Source organism: Nicotiana tomentosiformis, chromosome 12 (assembly GCF_000390325.3).
Source record: "Nicotiana tomentosiformis chromosome 12, ASM39032v3, whole genome shotgun sequence".
In the NCBI taxonomy this organism is placed as follows: domain Eukaryota; kingdom Viridiplantae; phylum Streptophyta; class Magnoliopsida; order Solanales; family Solanaceae; genus Nicotiana; species Nicotiana tomentosiformis.
This window is the reverse complement of record NC_090823.1, coordinates 126,316,378-126,338,375: the sequence shown is the minus strand read 5'-3', so window position 1 is coordinate 126,338,375 and position 21,998 is coordinate 126,316,378. Positions and strand designations below refer to the sequence as shown.

General features: G+C 35.3%; 3 protein-coding genes across 8 annotated transcripts; all 3 read left to right on the top strand.

Annotated features, from left to right (window-relative positions):
- Nucleotides 1-1,964: 1,964 nt before the first annotated feature.
- LOC104120488 (large ribosomal subunit protein uL6z/uL6y-like) lies at nucleotides 1,965-4,733 on the top strand. The gene is made up of 3 exons (XM_009632252.4): nucleotides 1,965-2,454; nucleotides 4,182-4,304; nucleotides 4,430-4,733. Exons 1-3 carry the CDS (start codon nucleotides 2,080-2,082, stop codon nucleotides 4,514-4,516), a joined length of 585 nt encoding a protein of 194 aa, XP_009630547.1. The 5' UTR covers nucleotides 1,965-2,079; the 3' UTR covers nucleotides 4,517-4,733.
- A 2,213-nt stretch (nucleotides 4,734-6,946) lies between these two features.
- On the top strand, nucleotides 6,947-10,098 carry LOC104120487 (cytosolic Fe-S cluster assembly factor NBP35). Of its 3 annotated transcripts, none has more exons than XM_070191635.1 (4): nucleotides 6,947-7,087; nucleotides 7,153-7,236; nucleotides 7,334-7,435; nucleotides 8,943-10,098. In XM_070191635.1, exons 2-4 carry the CDS (start codon nucleotides 7,188-7,190, stop codon nucleotides 9,866-9,868), a joined length of 1,077 nt encoding a protein of 358 aa, XP_070047736.1. In that variant the 5' UTR covers nucleotides 6,947-7,087; nucleotides 7,153-7,187; the 3' UTR covers nucleotides 9,869-10,098. The 3 variants fall into 3 exon arrangements, with proteins under 3 accessions (XP_070047736.1, XP_070047737.1, XP_070047738.1); XM_070191636.1 differs by having other exon boundaries at nucleotides 6,956-7,087; nucleotides 7,128-7,236; XM_070191637.1 differs by having other exon boundaries at nucleotides 6,961-7,087; nucleotides 7,165-7,236.
- A 3,023-nt stretch (nucleotides 10,099-13,121) lies between these two features.
- LOC104120486 (pentatricopeptide repeat-containing protein At2g03880, mitochondrial) lies at nucleotides 13,122-19,135 on the top strand. Of its 4 annotated transcripts, none has more exons than XM_009632244.4 (5): nucleotides 13,123-13,291; nucleotides 13,862-16,097; nucleotides 16,213-16,378; nucleotides 16,488-16,578; nucleotides 16,958-19,135. In XM_009632244.4, the coding sequence occupies exon 2, from the start codon at nucleotides 14,102-14,104 to the stop codon at nucleotides 16,079-16,081; it is 1,980 nt and encodes a 659-aa protein (XP_009630539.1). In that variant the 5' UTR covers nucleotides 13,123-13,291; nucleotides 13,862-14,101; the 3' UTR covers nucleotides 16,082-16,097; nucleotides 16,213-16,378; nucleotides 16,488-16,578; nucleotides 16,958-19,135. The 4 variants fall into 4 exon arrangements, with proteins under 4 accessions (XP_018621821.1, XP_009630539.1, XP_009630538.1 ...); XM_009632243.4 differs by having other exon boundaries at nucleotides 16,488-16,624; XM_018766305.3 differs by lacking the exon at nucleotides 16,958-19,135 and having other exon boundaries at nucleotides 13,122-13,291; nucleotides 13,862-16,102; nucleotides 16,488-16,951.
- Nucleotides 19,136-21,998: the final 2,863 nt, after the last annotated feature.

Below are 21,998 nucleotides of genomic sequence, written 5' to 3'. Positions count from 1 at the left end.
ACATGGGCAAAAGCTTTGAATGTAAAGTTTGAATGAGCAAAATTAGGGGGTATTTATAGTGTTTAATGACGGTTCGCATCCAGGAGTGACCGACCAACAACTGACCAACATTTAATGCCATTAAGACTTGACTGAAGAGACGTTGCGACTATTTTGTCATTTCTGTCGTGTGGTGTCGAAGAAAGAATTAAAAGGTCATGTCGTTTCTCGTCGTCTACTCTCCGAAAAATGAGGGGACTATCTGTATACGGTCGGAATCGAGCTCGCCTACGACATGGAAAGTTATGCTCGGAACATGACAACCAAAGATTAAGACCGACCCCGAGTCCCACCGAGCTAGAACCCGGGGTCAGAATGCATGTTTTCGAGAACATTGAGTCCGCAATCCCGGAGTCGACCTTAGCCCCTATCGAGCTCGAAGAAATATTATTAGAATAACCAACAGAAGACCGAAATATCCATAACTGGTCTGGTATTACGGCGGGAATCTCGGTGTGTATCAGTAAGGAACCGACACTCAGCTAATCAAGGGATTTTTTTACCTTTTATAGAATTGTACCTAAAGTATGACTCCTCTACTATATAAATGGGGGTCTGATAATTCATTAAATGCATTGTAACACGCATCCCAAAGCAATACATTGTTATTATTTCTCTTTAAGCTCTTGTTCTTCTGTATCCTGAAACCGTTCGAAGCGTACCTGGCTCGAGGGTGGCTAACCTTCCAAGGCTGATACTATTCAATTCGTGTGGTTTGCATTTACTTTGTCATTATTTATTTCAATTGCGATCTAATTTATCTAAAACCACTTACAAATTCAATTGTTATCCGATTTTGAGGGTAAACAAGCGTAAAATAAAAATAATTTTAAATATGTAAAAAAATATTATTTTCGTAAAAATATTAGTTAAGTATATTTAAATTCAAAAAGAATAACTAATTATTAGCAACACATAATGCATAATTTTTTTTAATATTTAAATTCAAAAAGAAACTAATTATTACCTAACCTAACTAACTTTGTCTTGAATTGCCAAGTGGCCTATTGCGATGCTGCCACTTGACTTAATGTGGAGCCTTTTTCTTCTTCATTTAATAATATATATATATATTTAAAAAGAATAACTAATTATTACCTAACCTAATTACCTTTGTCCTGAATTGCAAGTGACCTATTGTGAGGCTGCCACTTGGCTTAATGTGGATATTTCTTCTTCTTTGTTTAATAATATATAGATTACGCAATGCAATTATAAATTTATTACCTATTTGGAGGTAATTTCACAAATTAAATTTGATAATTATTTTAAAGATTCGGGAATTAATAGCCTATAAGAGAAGAAATTATAAATGATTATTTGTAAGAAGAGAATTGATAATCCAAAGAAGGATGTAGATAATTTGTTTTAGTGTGAAAAAAGAAGAAGATAATTTGAAAAGTTACAAGACATTACAAAAACAAAAAATCAAAAACAAGAAAAGTCAATAAAGAATTTGGAAAGTTACAATATGATTAATGTATATAACAACAACAATATACCCAGTATTATCTACATCGTGGGAAATATGATTCATGTATTCGTAAAATTTAAAAGAATGGTAAAATAAGAAACAAATATGAAAAAAAAATTAAATCAATACGGGATAATTTGAAAAATATAAATTTATAGAGAGGATAAGTTTGTCTTGAATAAATTAATTTTCTGCTTCTGCTTCTTGGAAGAAGCTAGAATTATCTGCTTCTTCCCAAAAGTAGAAAAACTGCTTCTGTTTGGCCAAACAACTTACATTTTTAAAAAAGTTTTTTTTAAACAAAAAAAAATATTTTTGACCCCTCAGAAACAGAAGGAAGAAATGGGCCAATCTATAGCAAAAAGTATTGGGCTGGCTATATTTTGAAGGTCCATAAGCCCAATAACCCAAGACATCATTAATCATTTCTAGGTTTATTAATCCCTAACTCACCACCTTACACAAACTTCCCCCGCTAGGGTTTTGCAGTCTTCACACAAACGCCGAGAGAGAGAGAGGAGAGAGAGAGAGAGAGAGAGAGAGAGAGAGAGAGAGAGTAAAGCAAAATGAAGACCATACTCTCATCAGAAACAATGGACATCCCAGATGGGGTAAACATTAAAGTAAAAGCAAAGCAAATAGAAGTAGAAGGTCCAAGAGGAAAACTCACTAGAAACTTCAAGCATTTAAATCTTGATTTTCAGCTCATTAAAGATGAAGAAACAGGCAAAAAAAAGCTCAAGATTGATGCTTGGTTTGGTTCGCGTAAGACTACGGCTGCAATCCGTACAGCACTTAGTCACGTTGAGAATTTGATCACTGGTGTCACTAAAGGGTACCGTTACAAGATGCGTTTTGTGTATGCTCATTTTCCTATTAATGCGTCGATTAGTGGAGGGAATAAGGCCATTGAGATCAGGAATTTCCTTGGCGAGAAGAGGGTATGATTTCTTTCTCTTTTTTTTGTAGTCTTTGTTTTTGTTATGTATTAAGTGGGTTTTTATGATCTGATTAAAATGTTGGTTTGTTTTTGTTTGTTTAACTATGATGCTGGTATCTTGAAATGTTTGATTATACATGTTGCTGTTGTATGTTAATTTTAACTTTAGGAATGTTCATCTAATTTTCGTTTTGGGAAATATATAAGCTTCTCGACTCTCGAGTGTGTTTGGTACGAAGGAAAGTATTTTTCATGAATTTTAGTTTTTGTTAAACTTAATTTTTTACATTTACAGGATAATTTTCATGTGTTTGGTTAGATATAAATATTGCTTACACATGATTATCCTGTGTGACCTTGCTCTGTTCCTAAGGTTGGATGAAGTAGGAGGATTACGGTAGGTTGATAATCAGCCTAAAACTAGTTAAACTATAATGAATAAGCAGCTGGAATAGTTCATTTGGTGGGTCCCGCGGGGCTCGGGTGAGTTCCGGAGTGATTTCGGATCATTATCCTCATATTGGCATTACTGGTTTCTCTGATTTCTGGCGCTGGGCTATTAGTCATCGCGAAGAGTATTATGGGGCCACTGGTGGTTTAGTCATCGCGGTCGCGACAGGAGGAGTGCGTTTGCGAAAGTTTGAGCGGGTTGCTCTACGCGTTCGCGATAGGGTACCGCGTTCGCGTTGAGAAGCTGGGGATTGGTGGAGTTGTTGTTGTGTAGGATAAGGGATAATCATAGTGTTGTTGGTCATATACTTGTATTAACGGTGAATAACAATGGGTAAGTGTTGATTAAAGTAAGCGATATGTAGTAAGAGTTGAGATGTTGCAAGGGAAAATGACTTCTCTCGCTAATGGAGGGAATTCATATATTTTCCTTGGAGGAAAACCTTTCCACATTTCAAGATATGTGGTAAATATTTTCCAAGAAAACATTTTTTGCCATACCAAAGACGCTTGATCAGGGCCTTTTCTTTTTCATTGGCTGCTCAGGGATAGGTTTCAAATAGCAGAGGTAAAAAGCATTGAGAAGTGTTTAACAACTTTGATGCCTTTACTTCATGCTGCTTGTTGTATGGACTATATCCGTCTTTTCTTAAACATGTGGAGATCATCGCAACACTAATATTGATGGATTTAAATGTCCCTTGCATGGTTTATAGTGTGCTTGAGCAATGGGCTTCATTGTGCTTTTATTTTGCTGATTGTTTTTAAAATTATACAGGAATGTACTAAGACAAGCTTCATTGTGCTTTATTTTTGCTGATTGTTTTTAAAATTATACAGGAATGTACTAAGACAATGATTTGATACTTTTAGAGGATGCTTTCTAAGTTTTTCTTTAACCCCCCCCCCCCCCCCTCCCTTCTCCTGTTCTTGGTCATGATTAAAGGGAAGTTGTCCTAGAATGATTGATATGTTTGTCTACTCGTCTTCCAACACTACAGAATGTAGAATCTGTTGACCTTTGCTTGGAAATGATATTGTTATATTAAATTTAAATTTAAATTTCTTCCCTTATCACTGGGATCTCTATGCATTAGCTTGTAATTATCTTCTTGTTTGGATGCTGTGATCCACAATACATTGCTATCTCACGTTTCAGCATGATTTGACATTTAAATAACCTTGAGGTCGTATAATTTGTTTTTGCTGTTGCACTTGTTATGGGCATTTCTTAAGTGTAGAGCACTAAGAGACCGACTTGTTTGCTGTGATTTTCAGGTGAGGAAAGTCGATATGCTTGAAGGAGTTACTGTTGTCCGGTCAGAAAAAGTGAAGGATGAGTTGGTATTGGACGGAAATGACATTGAACTTGTCTCACGATCTGCTGCCCTCATTAACCAAGTAAACCTCCGTTTCTTTTCTGTTCTTTTAGATATCACCCTATTTCGCCGTAATATGTGTTTACTCTTTATAGTGAATATCAATATCTTGCATATTGAGGTCATATATTGTTTTTTTTGGGACAGAAATGCCATGTGAAGAACAAAGATATCCGTAAGTTCCTTGATGGTATCTATGTCAGCGAGAAGGGAAGAATAGTTGAGGAAGAGTAAGTAGTTATCAGTAGATTGCTCTTGGTCTGTTTGTTCTCGTTATTTTTGGTTAAGAGTTGAGGTTATGTTGGGATCCCTTGCAAATTTGTTTGGAGTTAGATCAATCAAAATATTGTAAGGTTTTTTACTTAAGATTCTTTTGAGATAAGTAATTTGTTCTTGGAACTGGGAAGATTAATGTTTTTCTTGAAAGCAGATTGATTATAGTAATTCTAAATCTGCGTTGTTTTCTGTTTTTCTATCAAGCGGCACGATTTTTTTTTGAGGAAAAAAAATGCCCAATGTAATCTCACATAGTGGAGTCTGTGGAGGGTAGTGTATACAAAAACCTTACTCTTACCTTGTGGAGATAGAAATGTTGTTTCTGATAGACCCCCGGCTCAGTAAAAGCATAAAGCGCAAATAGGAAAGAGAAACGATAGTGTACAAGCCATGAAAATGAAGCAGCAAGATAATAAGATGACCAAAACGAAAAACACATGTAGCAGGCCAGGAACCAGAATACATACTAATATTACTAAAATGGATTGGAAAGGAATAGTGCTTGACTATCTACTAACTTTCTACCCTCGGTAAGGACACCGGGAGTTGATTCAAAACACTTTCCAATCGTGATGGGGTTGCATCAGGGATCAGTGCAATAGTTCGTTTTTACGAAGAATAAACAAGACCTATTGACACCATACTTGTTAAGGTAAGGATGATTTTAGCAACACTTTTGTAGTAAAACATTGATCAATTTAATGTTTTGAGTTTGTTTATTCTTACCATCAGTGTTGCCATGTTATGAGGGTATAGATTATCTAATTGTGGTGGCTGTGGCTGCCAAGATTTGGCAAATCATGTGATTTATTTCCAAGGCTCCTCTGAATCTACTATCCACAAGCTATCAAATGTGATGGAGCCAGTAAGCAGTAAGTGAAACAAAAAAATATTTACTAGCAAACACTGTTAAACGTTTTGGATGTTCCAAAGAAAGAGAAAGAATCATATAAGTTGGGGGTTGCCATGTTTCATCTTGTAGAGAATCGGTGGTTTTTGTAAGCACAGATACTTGGTTCATGTGCTGGTTGGAACTAGAGGCATTTATTGGTATATACATTGTTTTGGACATTACGGTTATAGATAAATTTTTATTTCTCTTCATCTTATTCATGCAATTAAAGGGAGGCTTGGAGCAACAGTAAATTTATTTTTACGTGACCTATATGTCACGGGTTCAAGTTGATACTTGCATCAGGGTAGATTGCTTACATTACACCCCTTGAAATGCGACCCTTCTCTAGATCCTGCATGAATGCGGGATACTTTGTGCACCATTATCCTTATTCATCCAAACCAAAAAAGACTTTAAATCTTTAATCGAGGGAGATTAGTGTGGTCACCGAGTCATATTCGCCTAAAGACTTTAAAATGCAAACTGAAGGGATACGTGCAAATAATAATTTTTTTAAAATGCAAACTGAAGGGATACGTGTAAATAATAAATTTTTTAAAAGCGAAATGACATAAATCACGTGAAAATAGAAATACCAGCATAAAGTAATGTCAATATGAAATATAAATTTCTCTAACCTAATTCTAGCCCGCAAACTTTTAGTACTTTATTGAATCTTATGGCAGATTCAATATAATTTTGGTATTTGTTTGATTTGTGAACGAGTTAATATCGAAACACGAAAATTATATAACGATGTTAAAAATAGCCAGTTTCCAGTTTGAATTGTTATTTTCTCCCCGGCATATAACGTTAATTAGTACTAGTATAATTAGTAGAAAATGAAATAAGATACCGAGTTTCAAGTTTGAAAAAGTGACATTAGATATGTATTATTTTTTCAAATAAATGTATGTCCAAATACAATTTTAATTTATTTAACTTAACTTCAAAATCTACTTTAAAAAAAAAAACTTATGTCAAAATACAAAAAAAAAATATATATGATAAAAATAGTCTCATATGTTTGAGAATAGGTTCAAAGTAGTTCGTAAAATATTATATTTAAGTTTACTCTCCATCAAATATTTAACAATTTATATTAGTTAGATTTGACGGAAAATATGAAAAAAATAATTTATGCTTAAACACCACAAAAGTCCCATCAAATCCTAAAAAGTACATTAGACACCAAAATAGGAGAAATTGCACTTTCAAAGGGTGCATCAAACTCTAGAAAGTGACCAAAAATAACAAAATACAAAATTTAACCTTTAAATGTGAGTTCTCACTGATCTTTTTTCCATATTTTCATTAATATAATTCATTAAATATTTGATGGAGATCAAAAGTATTAATTTTTAATAATCAAAAAGTGTTCGATGCATACTCAAAGGGTACTTTTTTATTTAAACATAAGGGAACAAGTAAAATAAAAGTCAAACATTTACACTTATGTTCCTTTTCTTTATCTCTCCCCTGAGTTAAACTCTGTAGCCCTAATATACAAAAGGAATTACAAATTTACAGCCATTTCTCTGAGCCTAAAAGGCAGCATAAAAAAACCTACAAAAATTTCGTTAAATTCTGTAAACCTTAGACCGACAACAATCGACTTGTTGCAGAAGAAAAAGGTACTGGAATTTGCGATTACTAATTTAGCTGTAATTAAAGTTTAAATCTTTGGGCTGTATTCTAGCTGTTCCTGCAGGTTGTAAAACTAAGAGGAAAAAGATGGAAAACGGAGGAGGGCCCAATGAAATCCCAGAAAATGCTCCTGAACGTATGTTTATTCTTTGATGTAAAGCTAAAGTTTTTTTTTTCTTCGATTTAATTGCTTAAGCGTCTATATTTGTGTTGTTTTGTTGTTGGTATTTCAGATTGTCCAGGTCCACAATCTGAAACAGCAGGAAAATCGGATGCTTGCCAAGGATGCCCCAATCAGGAAATTTGTGCTACTGCTCCTAAAGGCCCTGACCCAGGTCTTTTCTTTTTCCAATATTTTTCCCATCACTATTTTGCTCTTTAATTGTGCATAATATGATTCTGTAAAATACTTTGTTTGAACTTGTTTTTCTTTCCTTGAAATATTAGGTGTCAATTTTTCTGACTTGGAATGTTATCCCTTTTATTTTTTAATATCCTAGTGTCGTGCTAGCTTGTGTGCACTAGGATTATGCATCTTATCGGGTTAACTCTGCGCGCCAAAGCTTATGGGGATGGGAAAAAATCAATTGCTTTATTCCAAATGCTAAGAGAAAGAGATCCCGTCCCAATTAGTTTGACATTATAAAAATGGCAAAAGCTTCTTTCTTCTAGAATTCGGAATGTAATCATTTAGAAACACTTATAGTACTATTACAAGATTGTGTATATACATAGTTCAAAGTAACCTCAGCATAATATCTTCGTCTTTCTTTTTTAATAGTCAGGGTGGTTAAACTATGTTAATGAAACACAATGGAGGGGCTATTATTAAGTAACTATCGGCAATTTCATTACATATGAAGCACATATGAAGCACTATTAGCAGATAGAGTGCACTTGTTGCTGAAGTACAAGATACATATGCGTATTTTTCACAGAAATTTCAGATATGTTTGTTATTTATTGCATTATGTCTTTTTGATGTCCTTGGCTATATACCCATGCTCATACAGTACCTAAAGTCATAAAGGAAGGATGCTTAATTCAATTTGTCTGAATCTTATTAAGATCATCAACTCAGGAATTAGTTCAATATTTTAAATCCTTAACTTGGGAATGAGTTTAAGAAAGAAAGGATAAACTTTTAACTGAAGTTCACTGAAAGACATAAACTTTACCAATAAAAAAAAATGTGTATGCTCTGCAATGATTGGTCGGAGAGGGTTTTTTAGTCTGTGCAGCAAGAAGGGAACTTAAGAAGAAGTTGAAGGAATTCTATATTTCTGAAGATTCATTGTGGAATGAGCAACGATAGAAAGGATTTTCTCCACACAAAAACGTGCAAACGTTCACACTAAAGAATATCTAAATCACATTAAGCACCTCTCAGGCATAGGCATCTAGCTCTCATTCAGATGTTACCTTTTCTAATTTTAGAACTATTGCCTTGGTACATTTATTTTGAATTTATGTTCTCATATGGATAGTGTAACTCAAGTAGCTCTTATATGTTGCAGTAAGTAACAAAGGAAATTTGAATATTGTTGACTGACGCTTTCTAATGAATAATTTGTTTGCTTCTGAAAGCTAGTATGCGGACACCGTAGGTTTTCGAAAGTTGAATGACAAAGTGGTTGATAGTGTAATACTGACTAGATTGTTTATTTACCAAGTTGGGACATTTCTGGGGTCAAATGCATGCTGTATATTTCAGCCGTTGCTTTTCCCAATTACTTATATTTTACCTGTCAACGATGGTGCGCAGTAGCATAATATGTTTTATATATCAAGGTTGCATATGGTATTCATTTTCCACGTGTTTGTATTTATTGTTTCGTGCAGACTTGGTGGCAATAGTAGAAAGAATGGCAACTGTGAAGCACAAAATACTGGTTTTATCTGGCAAAGGCGGAGTTGGTAAGAGTACATTCTCAGCTCAACTTGCTTTTGCATTGGCAGCTATGGATTTTCAAGTAGGTCTCCTTGATATTGATATATGTGGCCCCAGCATCCCAAAGATGCTTGGTCTAGAAGGACGAGAGATTCACCAGAGTAACATTGGATGGTCCCCTGTTTATGTTGAGTCTAACCTTGGGGTTATGTCAATTGGTTTCATGCTTCCCAACCCTGATGAAGCTGTCATATGGAGAGGTCCCCGCAAGAATGGTCTAATTAAGCAATTCCTCAAAGAAGTTTATTGGGGAGAGCTTGATTTTCTTGTGGTTGATGCTCCACCTGGGACCTCAGATGAGCATATTTCAATTGTTCAATTCCTACAAGCAACTGGAATAGATGGTGCAGTTATCGTCACAACCCCACAACAGGTATCACTGATAGATGTGAGGAAAGAAGTTAGTTTTTGCAAGAAAGTTGGGGTGGAGGTTCTTGGTGTTGTTGAGAACATGAGTGGTCTGTCCCAACCACTCACAGAATTCAAATTCATGAGAATGACAGAGACCGGTGAGCAAAAAGACATGACCGAGTGGGCCATAGCTTATATGAGAGAAAAAGCCCCAGAAATGCTAAACTTGGTTGCCTTTAGTGAAGTTTTTGATAGCAGTGGTGGAGGTGCTGCAAAGATGTGCGGTGATATGGGTGTCCCTTTTCTTGGGAAAGTACCACTTGATCCTCAGCTATGTAAAGCAGCTGAAGAAGGGCGATCTTGCTTTTCAGATGATAAGTGTCGTGCAAGTGCCCCCGCACTCAAGATGATAATAGAAAAGATGTTGGCTCAGAAAATGATCTCAAGAACAGAGAATGGAGCATAGTATTTATTGCTTTTTTAAGGCTTTCTATACCTTTTCTCTTATTAAGTTCTGGTACTTGTGACCAACCTTTTGTTCGTAAGGCAACTTTTATCACTCCCGATATGGATGTATGATGTGGAGTATTAAATTTTAGTGGTTTAGATACGATGATTTGTGAAATGAACAAGTTTGTTCCCAATGATAGTTGAATAGACTGATGAATAATGGATGAGAAATGTTATCTCCTGTGATATGAGTTTACATTCACTCCCGTGAAATTTTTCTTTCTGTTCCCTTGGACCTCAACCTAATATACTTGCACCGTGGGCGAAAAGAAAGAAGAAAGATCAATGTTTTTGACCCCAGAACAGGTGCTTTTAATGTATTATGTTTTTAGTACTGTATAGTAGTGTTATGTTGTTGCTGTGCAGTTACTCTTTGGTGCTACTTCACAATCAGTTAGGCCAAGCTTAAGTAGCAATCCATGTACTGATAGAAGGTAACATATACTTAATGGTTTAATTGCAGTAGATGTAAGTTGGTCAGGACACCATAACTGTTATGTAAAGAAAAGAAAAATAAGCATGTCATCTTGTAGCAAAGAGGTCATGTCACACCCAGCCACAGATGAGGTTGCTGGCTTATAAGTTTACTGTGTTCAACTGTCTATTCCTTCTTTTTTTTTTAAATTTTTCTTTCTGGGTATAAATTACTGCATCGATTTTGCGCTGAACCATCAGTTGGTCTATAATCTCTTATTGCTCACTAGATTTTAGTAGATTTTCATACACCTATCATTTCATCAGAAAGAAGATGTTATGAAACTTTGCTTCTTATAAAATTCAATGGAGATCAACAATGTATTGACACCAATTGTTCTTTAATAGTAATCATTGATTACGAGAAAATAATTAAAAATGCTCTCTTATGTTTAGAAATAGGTCTAAAATGCTCTCTAATTTAGAACATGAGTGGTCTAAAAGTGAACATGTTTGGAGTCCGTCAAGTATTTACTTTCTCCGATCTATAATAAGTGATTTTTTTGTCCTTTTATTTTGAACCAAAATAAGTGTCCTTTTACATAATCGAGAAGGAATTAACTTTATTTTTTTAAAATTTGCCCTTATTTACATATCCACATGTGTCAACAATATGCAAATTTTAATTAATGATAACGTAGTCAAAATACCTTTTTTTCTCTAGGAGTTAGTATTTTATTAAGGAATGTGCCAACTATGGATCAGAGGGAGTAACAAACTCTTGTTATTAAATTTAATGTGAACTGTGAGAAGAAAAGATTTGACGAAGATTAAAAGCATCTACTTTTGCCAAACTTTAAAGATCAAAACTAGGGGTGGACGTTCGGTACGGTATTTAAAAATTTCGGTCTCTGGTATGTCAATTGTGCATATCAAATACCGTACCAAAATAGTTCGATACGATTTGGTGTTTCTTAATTTGATTTGGTACGACTTCAATACGGTTCGGTAAAATTGCTGTTAGTGGAGTTCTCATAATAGTCCATCCATATAATCCAAATCCATGAGATAACCATATTGGTTTGTCAACAACGAACTCGAAGGAATAATGTTTTCATCTATTGCACCCAATCTATCTTCAAATGCCTAATATTAGTACTGTACTTAATCCAAATTTATGATAATCACTAATCGTTCCTTCTAGCCTGAAAATGCTCCAGCTTTAAAAATCAAATTTGCTACATTTATGTTCTAACTGAGAATTCACAGTAGAGCAACAAAGGACAGAGAAACCAAAGAATCTAAAACAACAAGAAAATGAGGAACTTTTCCAATATTATTTAGTTCCAGAATCAAATATATGAAAATATCAACACATTCCACCAAGTTGGAGTTTGTAATCTTGGTATACATATCTTATTGTAAGTCAAAAGTAGAAGATTGGATTTGGATAGTTGAATTGGGCTTACCGGCTTTAGGGGTTGTAAGTTGTACTTGGGTTGGGAAATGGGAACTTGGGATGGGCTTACTAAAATATTTCGATATTTTGGTTTATCAAAGTATTGAAAGTTCAATACCGAGAACTAGGGGGTGTTCATGGTTCGATTTGGGTTGATTTTTCCTTAAAAAAAAATCAAACCAAGTAAGTCGGGTTTTAAAATATTTTAACCAAACCAAACCAATTAAGTTGGTTTTTTATCGATTCGGTTTGATTCGGTTTATCGTTTTTTCGGTTATTCGTTGATATTTTTCTTAAATATGAGACATACACTACCAAACGCATATTCCGGTGACTATATTTTCAACGTAACACTATCAAATCAATTATTCTTTGAGAAATCTATCATTTACCAAGATATATTGATGATAATTGAATCAAATAGTGATGAATAATTAAAGCACTCAATTAAAAATCGATTATTTTTAACATGGAATAAATTCTTGTACTTAGCTAAAGAAAACTACCAATCAAACTAGAATGTAAAAGCAAAGAATTAGATACATCGGTTATTCATCGGTTTGTTTCTTAAACATAAGACATACACTACCGAACACATATTCCGGTAACTATATTTTCAACGTAATACTATCAAATCAATTGCTTTTTGAGAAATCTATCATTTACCAAGATATATTGATGATAATTGAATCAAATAGTGATGAATAATTAAAGTACTCAATTAAAAATCGATTATTTTTAACATGAAATAAATTCTTGTACTTAGCAAAAGAAAACTACCAATCAAACTAGAATGTAAATGCAAAGAATTAGATTATTATAATAGCAAAGAACTAGACTAAAAATCTAAATGACTAGTATGTACCATAAAATTTTAGAAATTTTATATAAAAATATACATATATATGTGTAATAATAAATTTAAATAGCTACTTTTATAGTCGGTTTGACTCGATTTTTTTTAGTTATTTTTTGATTAAAACCAAAACCAAACCAAGTTTGATCGGTTTTTAAAATTCAAAACCAAAACCAAACCAAACCTAAAAAGTATCGTTTTTTTGGGTCGGTTTGGTTCGGTTTTTCGGTTTTTTATGAACACCTCTACCGAGAACCGTACCGAAGTACCGAACTTTTAAAATATTTATACCTAATTACTACCAAAAAATCGAAGAACCGATACCAAAATTCCAAATTAATTCGGTTCAGTCTGATTTTTTGATTTTTCGGATTTTATATCCACCCCGGATCAAAACTGTTTAGGAGTATATTTAAGGGACAATTTAGGCCTATCCCAAACATAAGACACCATTTTGTCATTTTCTCAAAGTTACTAGTATGATTTAATCGCCATTCCTCAATTTCTCGCGGATTGGGCGGGCCGAGCTATTACGAATATAGCTGCAGCTGGAAATTGCTTTAAATTAGACAACTTCTTAGTTTCAACATCCAAAATTCTTGCAATTGCCTACGCTGAATCTTCGTGTCACGGTCTCATTTCTGTAAAGTGTGAGTACAAATTCTGTTTCTACTTGTTACTCTTATGCAATGCCTACAACCTATTTGATTGTATGCATATATTACTTTCTATATTAACCGGGAAAACATTGAACATAACTTTTTGCGAGCAGGTTCATAGCCAAAATTAATTAGATTAGCAAATTCATATCTCTTTATTCACTAAAGCTAAACATAAATTGATTGTTAGAGGTGGGAAAAACACACACAAGAAAGAAAAAAAAAAGGTCTGAACTTGGAGAGTTTATTGCCCTTATATGAGTTGCTAAAACAAGGATATGATTCTTCTCAATATAGAATCACGTTTTAGCTCTGTTCTTTAATGAGAAGCTGTTAATTGTGGAATAGGCTGGTCCCTTTTTATGAATACTAGTGTCGAAAAATTTCTACTGAATGTTTATGCTCTCTCCTTCCTAGTGTTGTCACATTTCAATTCATGATTTTAGATTGACCTTCTTTTGGAGGTTAAACGTGGATAAAACTTTCTGAATTACTAGAGAAGTAGAAACTACATCTAAAATCGTATGAGCTGCAAATTTTCCATTTCAATTATGTTTTCAGGAGGTCACGGGTGCAAGCGCGGAAACAACCTCTTGCAAAAGTGCAAGATAAAGCTGCGTACATAAGACCCAATGTGGTCCAGACCTTTCCCGGACCCCACACATTGCGTGAGCTTAGTGCACCGGGCTGCCTATTAATTATGTTGAAAGAAAATTTGTATAACGCATTTAATTGGTAGTTACTTTGCTCATACTGTATTGCTTTTCTGAAAATCTTCACAGTCCTACAACATAAAATGAGATGAAATCCTTACTGAGATTCAAATCCAAACTCACACCAGTATTTGGTCTGGTTTTTATTGGTCCATTTCCTCCACTCTTTGCACTTGGACATCTGCTTCAACATCTGCGCTGTTACTCTGGTGTAGCAACTCAGTGGCAGAATGAGACAAGATCAATTAAATGTAATGATATGCTCAATGAGTTCACTACTTACTGCTATCAAAGGGATCTTTCCAGGGCTATGAAAGCATTAAACTCCTTGCAAACTCACAAGATATGGGCTGATGCTGTCACCTACTCTGAACTCATTAAGTGCTGCTTGGCTCGTGGCGCAGTCGAACAAGGCAAACGGGTCCACCAACATGTGTTCTCCTATGGTTATGAGCCCAAAACGTTCCTCATTAACACACTTATTAACATGTATGTGAAGTTTAACATGCTGGACGAAGCACAAGCTTTATTTGATCAAATGTCTGACAGAAATGTTGTCTCCTGGACTACAATGATAGCTGCCTACTCTAGCGCTAAGATCAACAACAAGGCTTTGGAGTTTTTGATCCTCATGCTGAGAGATGGTGTGAGACCTAATATGTTTACTTACTCCTCTGTTCTGAGATCTTGTGATGACCTGTCCAATCTTGGGCAGCTCCACTGCAGCATACTCAAAGTTGGTCTGGAGTCTGACGTATTTGTCCGAAGTGCTCTTATTGATGTTTACTCCAAAATGGGTCAACTCGAGTGTGCATTGTGCACCTTTAATGAGATGGTGACAGGGGATCTTGTTGTCTGGAACTCCATTATTGGTGGATTTGCTCAAAACAGTGATGGGGATGAAGCTTTGACTCTCTTCAAAAGAATGAAGAGAGCCGGATTCTCGTCTGATCAGTCGACCTTGACAAGTGTTCTTAGAGCTTGTACTAGTTTGGCACTTTTAGAAGTTGGAAGTCAAGTCCATGTTGATGTACTCAAGTTCCAGCGGGACCTAATCCTTAACAATGCACTTTTGGACATGTATTGCAAGTGTGGCAATTTAGAAGATGCCCACAAAATATTTACTCGGATGGTAGAGAAGGACGTGATCTCCTGGAGCACCATGATCATAGGCTATGCCCAGAATGGTTTCAGCAGAAAAGCACTGGAATTATTCAAGGAGATGAAAGTCTCAGGGATCAAACCAAACTACATCACTGTTCTTGGAGTTTTATTTGCTTGCAGCCATGCTGGACTGGTAGAAGATGGGCAATATTACTTCCACTCGATGAAGAAGCTCTTTGGTATTGATCCAGGAAGAGAACACTACGGTTGCATGGTTGATCTTCTTGGAAGATCTGGGAAGCTAGATGAAGCGGTGAAACTAATCCATGAAATGGAATGTGAACCAGATGCTGTGACATGGAGAACATTGCTTGGTGCCTGCAGAGTACATCGAAAAATGGATTTAGCTGAATATGCTGCCAAACAAATTATAAAGCTGGATCCAAGTGATGCAGGAACTTACATATTGCTATCTAATATTTATGCGCACACTCACAAATGGGAAGACGTTATGGACTTGAGAAGGTCCATGAGGGAAAGAGGAGTGAAGAAGGAACCAGGATGCAGCTGGGTTGAAGTGAACAAACAGATCCATGCTTTTATTATGGGAGACAACTCTCATCCACAAATAGAGGAAATTAAAAAAGAGCTAAATCAGATTATTTGGAGATTAAAGGAAGTGGGATATGTTCCAGACACAAACTTTGTCTTGCAAGATCTTGAAGGTGAACAGATGGAAGATTCACTTCTGTACCACAGTGAGAAAATAGCTGTTGCCTTTGGTGTAATGAGCCTGTCTAGAGAGAAGACCATTAGAATCAGGAAGAATCTCAGGATCTGTGGAGATTGCCATTTATTCGCGAAACTTTTGGCACAGATAGAGCGTCGGAGCATTGTCATAAGAGATCCTATCCGTTACCATCATTTCCAGGATGGTATTTGTTCATGCGGAGATTATTGGTAGATGGGAATGGACTTCAGTTGAGTATGATAAAATACCTAGTTAATTTGCTTTCGATAGACTTATAAGCTTCACTGTCTACATTAAACACATCATACTCACTTGTCCCCCATGTTTATATGTTTTGCTGGCAGATATAGTAACACTTGCAGAAATAGTGTCAACTATGGAGCTCAAAGTACTGGTTTCATGCAGCAATGGTTGGGTTGACAAGAATCCACTCTCTGCCCAACTTGCATTTGTATTGGCAGCTATGAGTTTCTAGGTTGGCAAGCAAAATTACTGAGGAGACCTCTGAAGGTATAGCAGCTGCTGAGCAAAAGTCCCAAGTTTAAGAAAATACATCTTTTAGTTGGACTGTTCAAGCCTATTTGATCTTCTGAAAATTTCATCCATCTTCAATTTTCAGATTGCAAGGTCCCCTATTTGAAATCTGCTAGAAAATGAAGCTTATCCAAGTCAAGAGCTTTGTGCAACTACATTAAAAATCCCTGATCCAGGTCCTCTCTTATTCAAATCTTTCCCCAGCCGTTACTCTCTTGTCAAGTATGTGTATTTGAATACTTGTTGGGACTTTTACTTTTCTTCCATTATTGAGATATTATTCAGTGTGGTTCTTGTTTGTCAAGTATGCTTGTTGCTTTCCCTGATCAAAATGAACTAATTGGCAATGAAGTCACTTCCTCATATTGTGAACTAGACTGGATTTGTTGTTGTTTTTTCTTTTAGGAAAATGCTTTGCTAATATGTCCTATAGCGATCAATTTACTTACTTCGTGGTTTAATTTGTATGTGAATTAGAGTTATAGGCTTCAGTAGTCTGTCTATATAGGAAACTTTGTACTTATGTTCCACATGTTTCTTATGGTTTCCATGCAGATTTAGGGGCAATCTTTGAAATAGCAAACTGGTGAAACATGAACTGCTTATATCTGTCAAGGAAAGGATTGCTAAGAGTACATTCTCTATGTAACTGGCATTTGCATTGGCAGCTAAGGTTTTAGGTTTTCCATTTCAGCCTCCTTAATATTGATATTTACGGCCCAAGAGTCCCCAATTCGCTTGGTCTAGAAGGGTACAAGATTTACCAGAGAAATCTGGTTTCTTTCTGTTGTCTATATTTAGTCTAATGTTGAGGTCACGCAGTTTCGTTGGTTCAAAACACAGATGATATGTGGCGCAAGAATGGTCTATTTAAGTTCCTGAATGAATTCATCCCGAAGAGCTTGATTTCGTGTGGCTGATGTCCCAGCTTAGACCACATATTACCATATTAAATTGCAATTCCTCCAAGCAACTGGAATAGATGGTACAGTTTTATCCATCAAGTTTTGAACTGTAGCCTTCGGAGATTTCGGATATGAAAAAACAAAATCTTGTTATTCGTTTAAATCTGATAGCCATGTTTGGTATTTGGTAACCAATTGTTATCTACATTTTATATTCGAAGGTGAGCCTTGGAGTAACTGGTAAAGTTGATGTCATGTGACCAAAAGGTCACGAGTTCGAGCCGTGAAAATAGCCTCCAGCAGAAATGCAGGGTAAGACTGCGTACAATAGACCCTTGTGGTCCGGCCCTTCCTCGGACCCCGCGCATAGCGAGAGTTTAGTGCACCGGCCTGCCCTAATAGAGAATCTAGAATTACTTGAAAAATGTGTTTTGCCAGATGAGTAATGGATGGACTTTTGATATGTTGTTACAAAACTATTGTAGGCAAAATTTAAATTAAAAAAACATAAATTCTGAACTTATAATTCCTACTGCCTCCGTTTCAATTTATGTGAACTCATTTGATTGGGCACGGAGTTTAAGAAAAGAGAGAAGACTTTTGAACTTGTGTAAAATGAGGCACATATATTTTGTGTGGCTATAAATCATTGCATAAAGTTAAATTGTTTTCAAATAAGGAAAGAGGTCATTCTCTGTAAGGTTCACATAAATTGAAACGGAAAGAGTATTACATAATCTATTTAGTTCTGACATTTATATAACGTGCTTCACATGTCTAATATAATTCAAGTACGACATAGAGGACTCACGTTTTGAATCAAAATCTTCTGAATAATGAAACTTGGCATTGAACACCGTCCATATCTTGTGAAAATACATAAGATTGAAATCAATTATTTATTATTTTCAAAAAATAAATTCGAAATTTGTTTTTGTGTTGGATTAGGACTTCCGTGGCAGTACTATGTATAGAGAGAATAGGTTTCCATTGATTTTTTGTATTTGTTTTGGATTAGGACTTCCGTAGCAGTACTATATATAGAGTAGAAAGAATAGGCTTCGATTGATTTTTGGTTTTTGTGTTGGATTAAGACTTCCTTCTTTACTTTCGGATTCCTATGTATATATATATATATATATCCACAAGACTTGTGGTTTTCAAAATATAGGATTCTTTGCGGAGGAAACTCTTTTCGTTTCCCTCATATTTTTTTTATCCCAAACAAAATAGCAAAAGAGTTGGTTCAATTTTTTTGGTTTCCCCTCTCTCTTACTCGTTCGAAATTCTAAATCTAGACAAGTTGAAGAAGAATTAAACGTCAAGATATGGAAGAAGAAATTGAAGTTGCTTGGCGAAGGTTGTTGGAGGGAGAGATTGCTTCTGAAATCCTGTTAGGAAATCATAGAGACTATTTATTGCGGGAGTCTGAAATCATCAACAACAACAACCCAGTGAAATCTCATAGATTGGGTCTGGGGAAGGTAGTGAGTACGCAGCCCCGAGGGAGTAGAGAGATTGTTTCGGAAAGACTCTCTTCTCAAGAAAACGAAAAGAGAGTGCAGGAATCTGAAATCAAATATACAAAAACTGCAGCTATGATCCATAAATTGGAACATACAATCAATGATCTGAAGGAAAAGGATGCTAAAACTTGGAGGAGAATTGATACAGCGGAAGGTGATCTCAAGTTATTGCAGAAGCAGATTAGAGAGTATGAGCTTCGTCATCCGCCTAAAGTTGTATCTATTGACCAAGATAACCTATGCAACCAGTTGAGGTCAAATCTTCTTTTGCACCTCTATAATGAAAGAAAGATACTTGAAAAGACGATTACTTTGCTGACATTGAAAAATGAGGCCCAAGAGAAGCATATTCAACAGATGGTAGCCGAGTTCTTATCAACAGCTAGAGGCTCATTCGGAGATGTGAGGCAGGTTATTTTCAATTATGTCCGTCCAATAGTCAGTGCATCAGTAATAGTGGCAATGTTAGCCATTTCAGCATCTTTTTTTAATGTTCTGTGAAGAGATCCAATTCACAAGATAGTTTTCTGGACGCCAAACTATCAATGGTTTTCGTCAAAACAAGGTACTTCCAGAGCCGTTTGAGGTCACCGCTGCTTACTCCGAGGGAAAGACGCAGCTTGAAGCAGCTAAAATCAAGAGCGTCATGGAAAATTGAACAAGTAAAAGTATTAATTTTGTTGTAATTGTTTTTAAAGAAGTTGTTATGTAGTTTTAGAGAATTCTACTTTGGTTGGAAGGTGAACTAATTACTTGGAATAAAATTAGCTCGATTTGAATGTAAATGCCGTTTATTGAACGATCTTTTTTTGCCTTTTTTTGAATGATTTTTTGCAGATAGTATTAGGTTTTGCATATAAAGGTGTTAGATTTTATGTCTATTTTTTTTTCTTTTTAGGTTTAGATGGCTTTTGTTAGTTTTCCTTGATTTGATACAATCATTAATAGAGATATTTTAGGGATTCAGGTTTTCTCAGACTAGGTGAATGGCTAAATTAAGAACTTAATATGTCCTTTAGAATATTTGTTGCCAGTTATCTTCTGTTTCAAGCTTTGTACCCTAAGGTATGGAAGATCATAGGAGACCAATCACAGTAGAGGCAAAAAAAGTTGGCGATTTCTTTTCATTTACCTAAGTTTTGATGGACAGAGTTACTCGATACCTCTACTATAGAAGTATGAAAATTTTAGGTGGAATTGTTGCGAGCAAGTTGGCTAAAACACCACTGCAATACAATAAACGTTTGCAGATTCAGATAAGTTCATAGGATTCAAGACCGTGAGTATATAGATTAAGATTAAATAGATGATTTTGAATTGTTTGTTATAGCTGGCATTGTAGAGATTAGCAGTGGCTTTGCAGAAGTTTGTTAGTTTCAAAATTGTGGCATTTCCTGTGAAGAGGACTATGCATGGTCGAAGGTTTAAGAGCATATAATTTTGGTATATGTTCTATGTATTTGTGGAGTTGGATTTACTAGCAATGAAGGAGAGTTTTAGAGCAACAGTAAAATTGTCTCCGTGTGACTTATAGGTCACTGGTTCGAGCCGTGGAAGCAATCAGAAATACTTGTATTAGGGCAAACCGTCTATGTTACACTGCTTGGGGTGCGACTCTTCCGTGATACGTGAACACGGAATGCCTTAGGCACCAGACTGCCCTTTTTGCCCTTAGATTTACTGGCAATGATTGGCATACATGCATCTTTTGCTTATAATATGTAATTTAACTTTTATCATTCCAACTGATGGTATTGACAACTGAAAGGAGACGCACTTCAATGACTTTTCTATTCAGAAATTGTAACAATTAAGTTTAACCAAGCTGAAGTAACATAAGCAAACAGGAAAATAAGCAACTATTTAGTGCCTTTACTAGCTTACAAACTATAAATGATGATTAGATACCTTTGTCCTGTTATGATGTGGAGTTGTAGTGGAAGTTATATTTTCTTATCCTGTTTACCAACTTATTTCAATTTCAATTTCCACTAGTTTCCTACCTTTTGTGCGTGAAAGGGTTGTTGAGGTACCTAATCTTTCTTTCTGGACAATTTTGAGTAAATGCCATGGCTGAACTTTATTCCTGGTTCAGCCATGGCATTAATGTACGCACAAAGCGTTGATAATATCTTTATTTGTTCATTAATTACTCGTCCAACGTTCAATGGTGAAAGTTGATAGATTGCACTAATGCATTCCGAGGAATTCTAGTTACGTTTCAATTTATATGAACCTATTTGATTGCGCACGGAGTTTAAGAAAAAAAAAACTTTTGAACTTGTGGTGCAAAATGAGGCACATATATTTTGTGTGACTATAAATCATTGCCGAAAAGATAAATTGTTTCCAAATATGGAAAGTAATCATTCTTTTTGGACGGATTAAATAGAAAATATAAAACGGATGGACTATTATTACTGTTATTATTACTATTATTATTATTACTATTATTATTATTATTATTATTATTATTATTATTATTTTTTTTTATTTTTTATTTTTTTTTATTTTTTATTTTTTATTTTTTTATTTTTATTTTTTTTTATTTTTTTTAAATTATTCAATGTTGGGTGTTTACCCGAAAAATCGGATATAGTTGAATTTACAAGTAGTTCTAAGGATATGTGATATAGCCTGACGTAAATCGTACGTAGAAGTGGAAGTGTTAGGATTTTTGGCTATGGAAATGAGATATAAATTATTGAACTAGAAGAGTGAGTATGTTGAGTCAAACAAGCTTAAGAGATTTTCTTCAATAAATAGAAGTAGTCTTTTCTTACCATCATCTCCACCTGTGTTTACAAGGATTCCCCAATTTATAGTAGAGGGATCTTACTATTATTTACAATAAAAAATATATAGTGGAGAATCCATCATGAATTGTCCCTTTCTCGATTCCTTCCAAGATTCTCTCCCCTAGTGCGGTTGCAACGGCTCCTGTCTGCGAGCTCGATACTGGTTCGAGCTCGGTATTGGGTCGAGCTCTCGGCTTGAGTTCGAGTTCGACATTCGAGGTGAGTGTCAATCGGCCTGTGCATTTCTGACAATCTTCTCTTTGCCTTGCGGTTCGATTTGATCATGAGCTTGACAATGATACCGAGCCGATTCCTCGATCGGTCTTGGAGCTCGAGGCTTGTATGCACTATCCTCGAAACTCGTTTC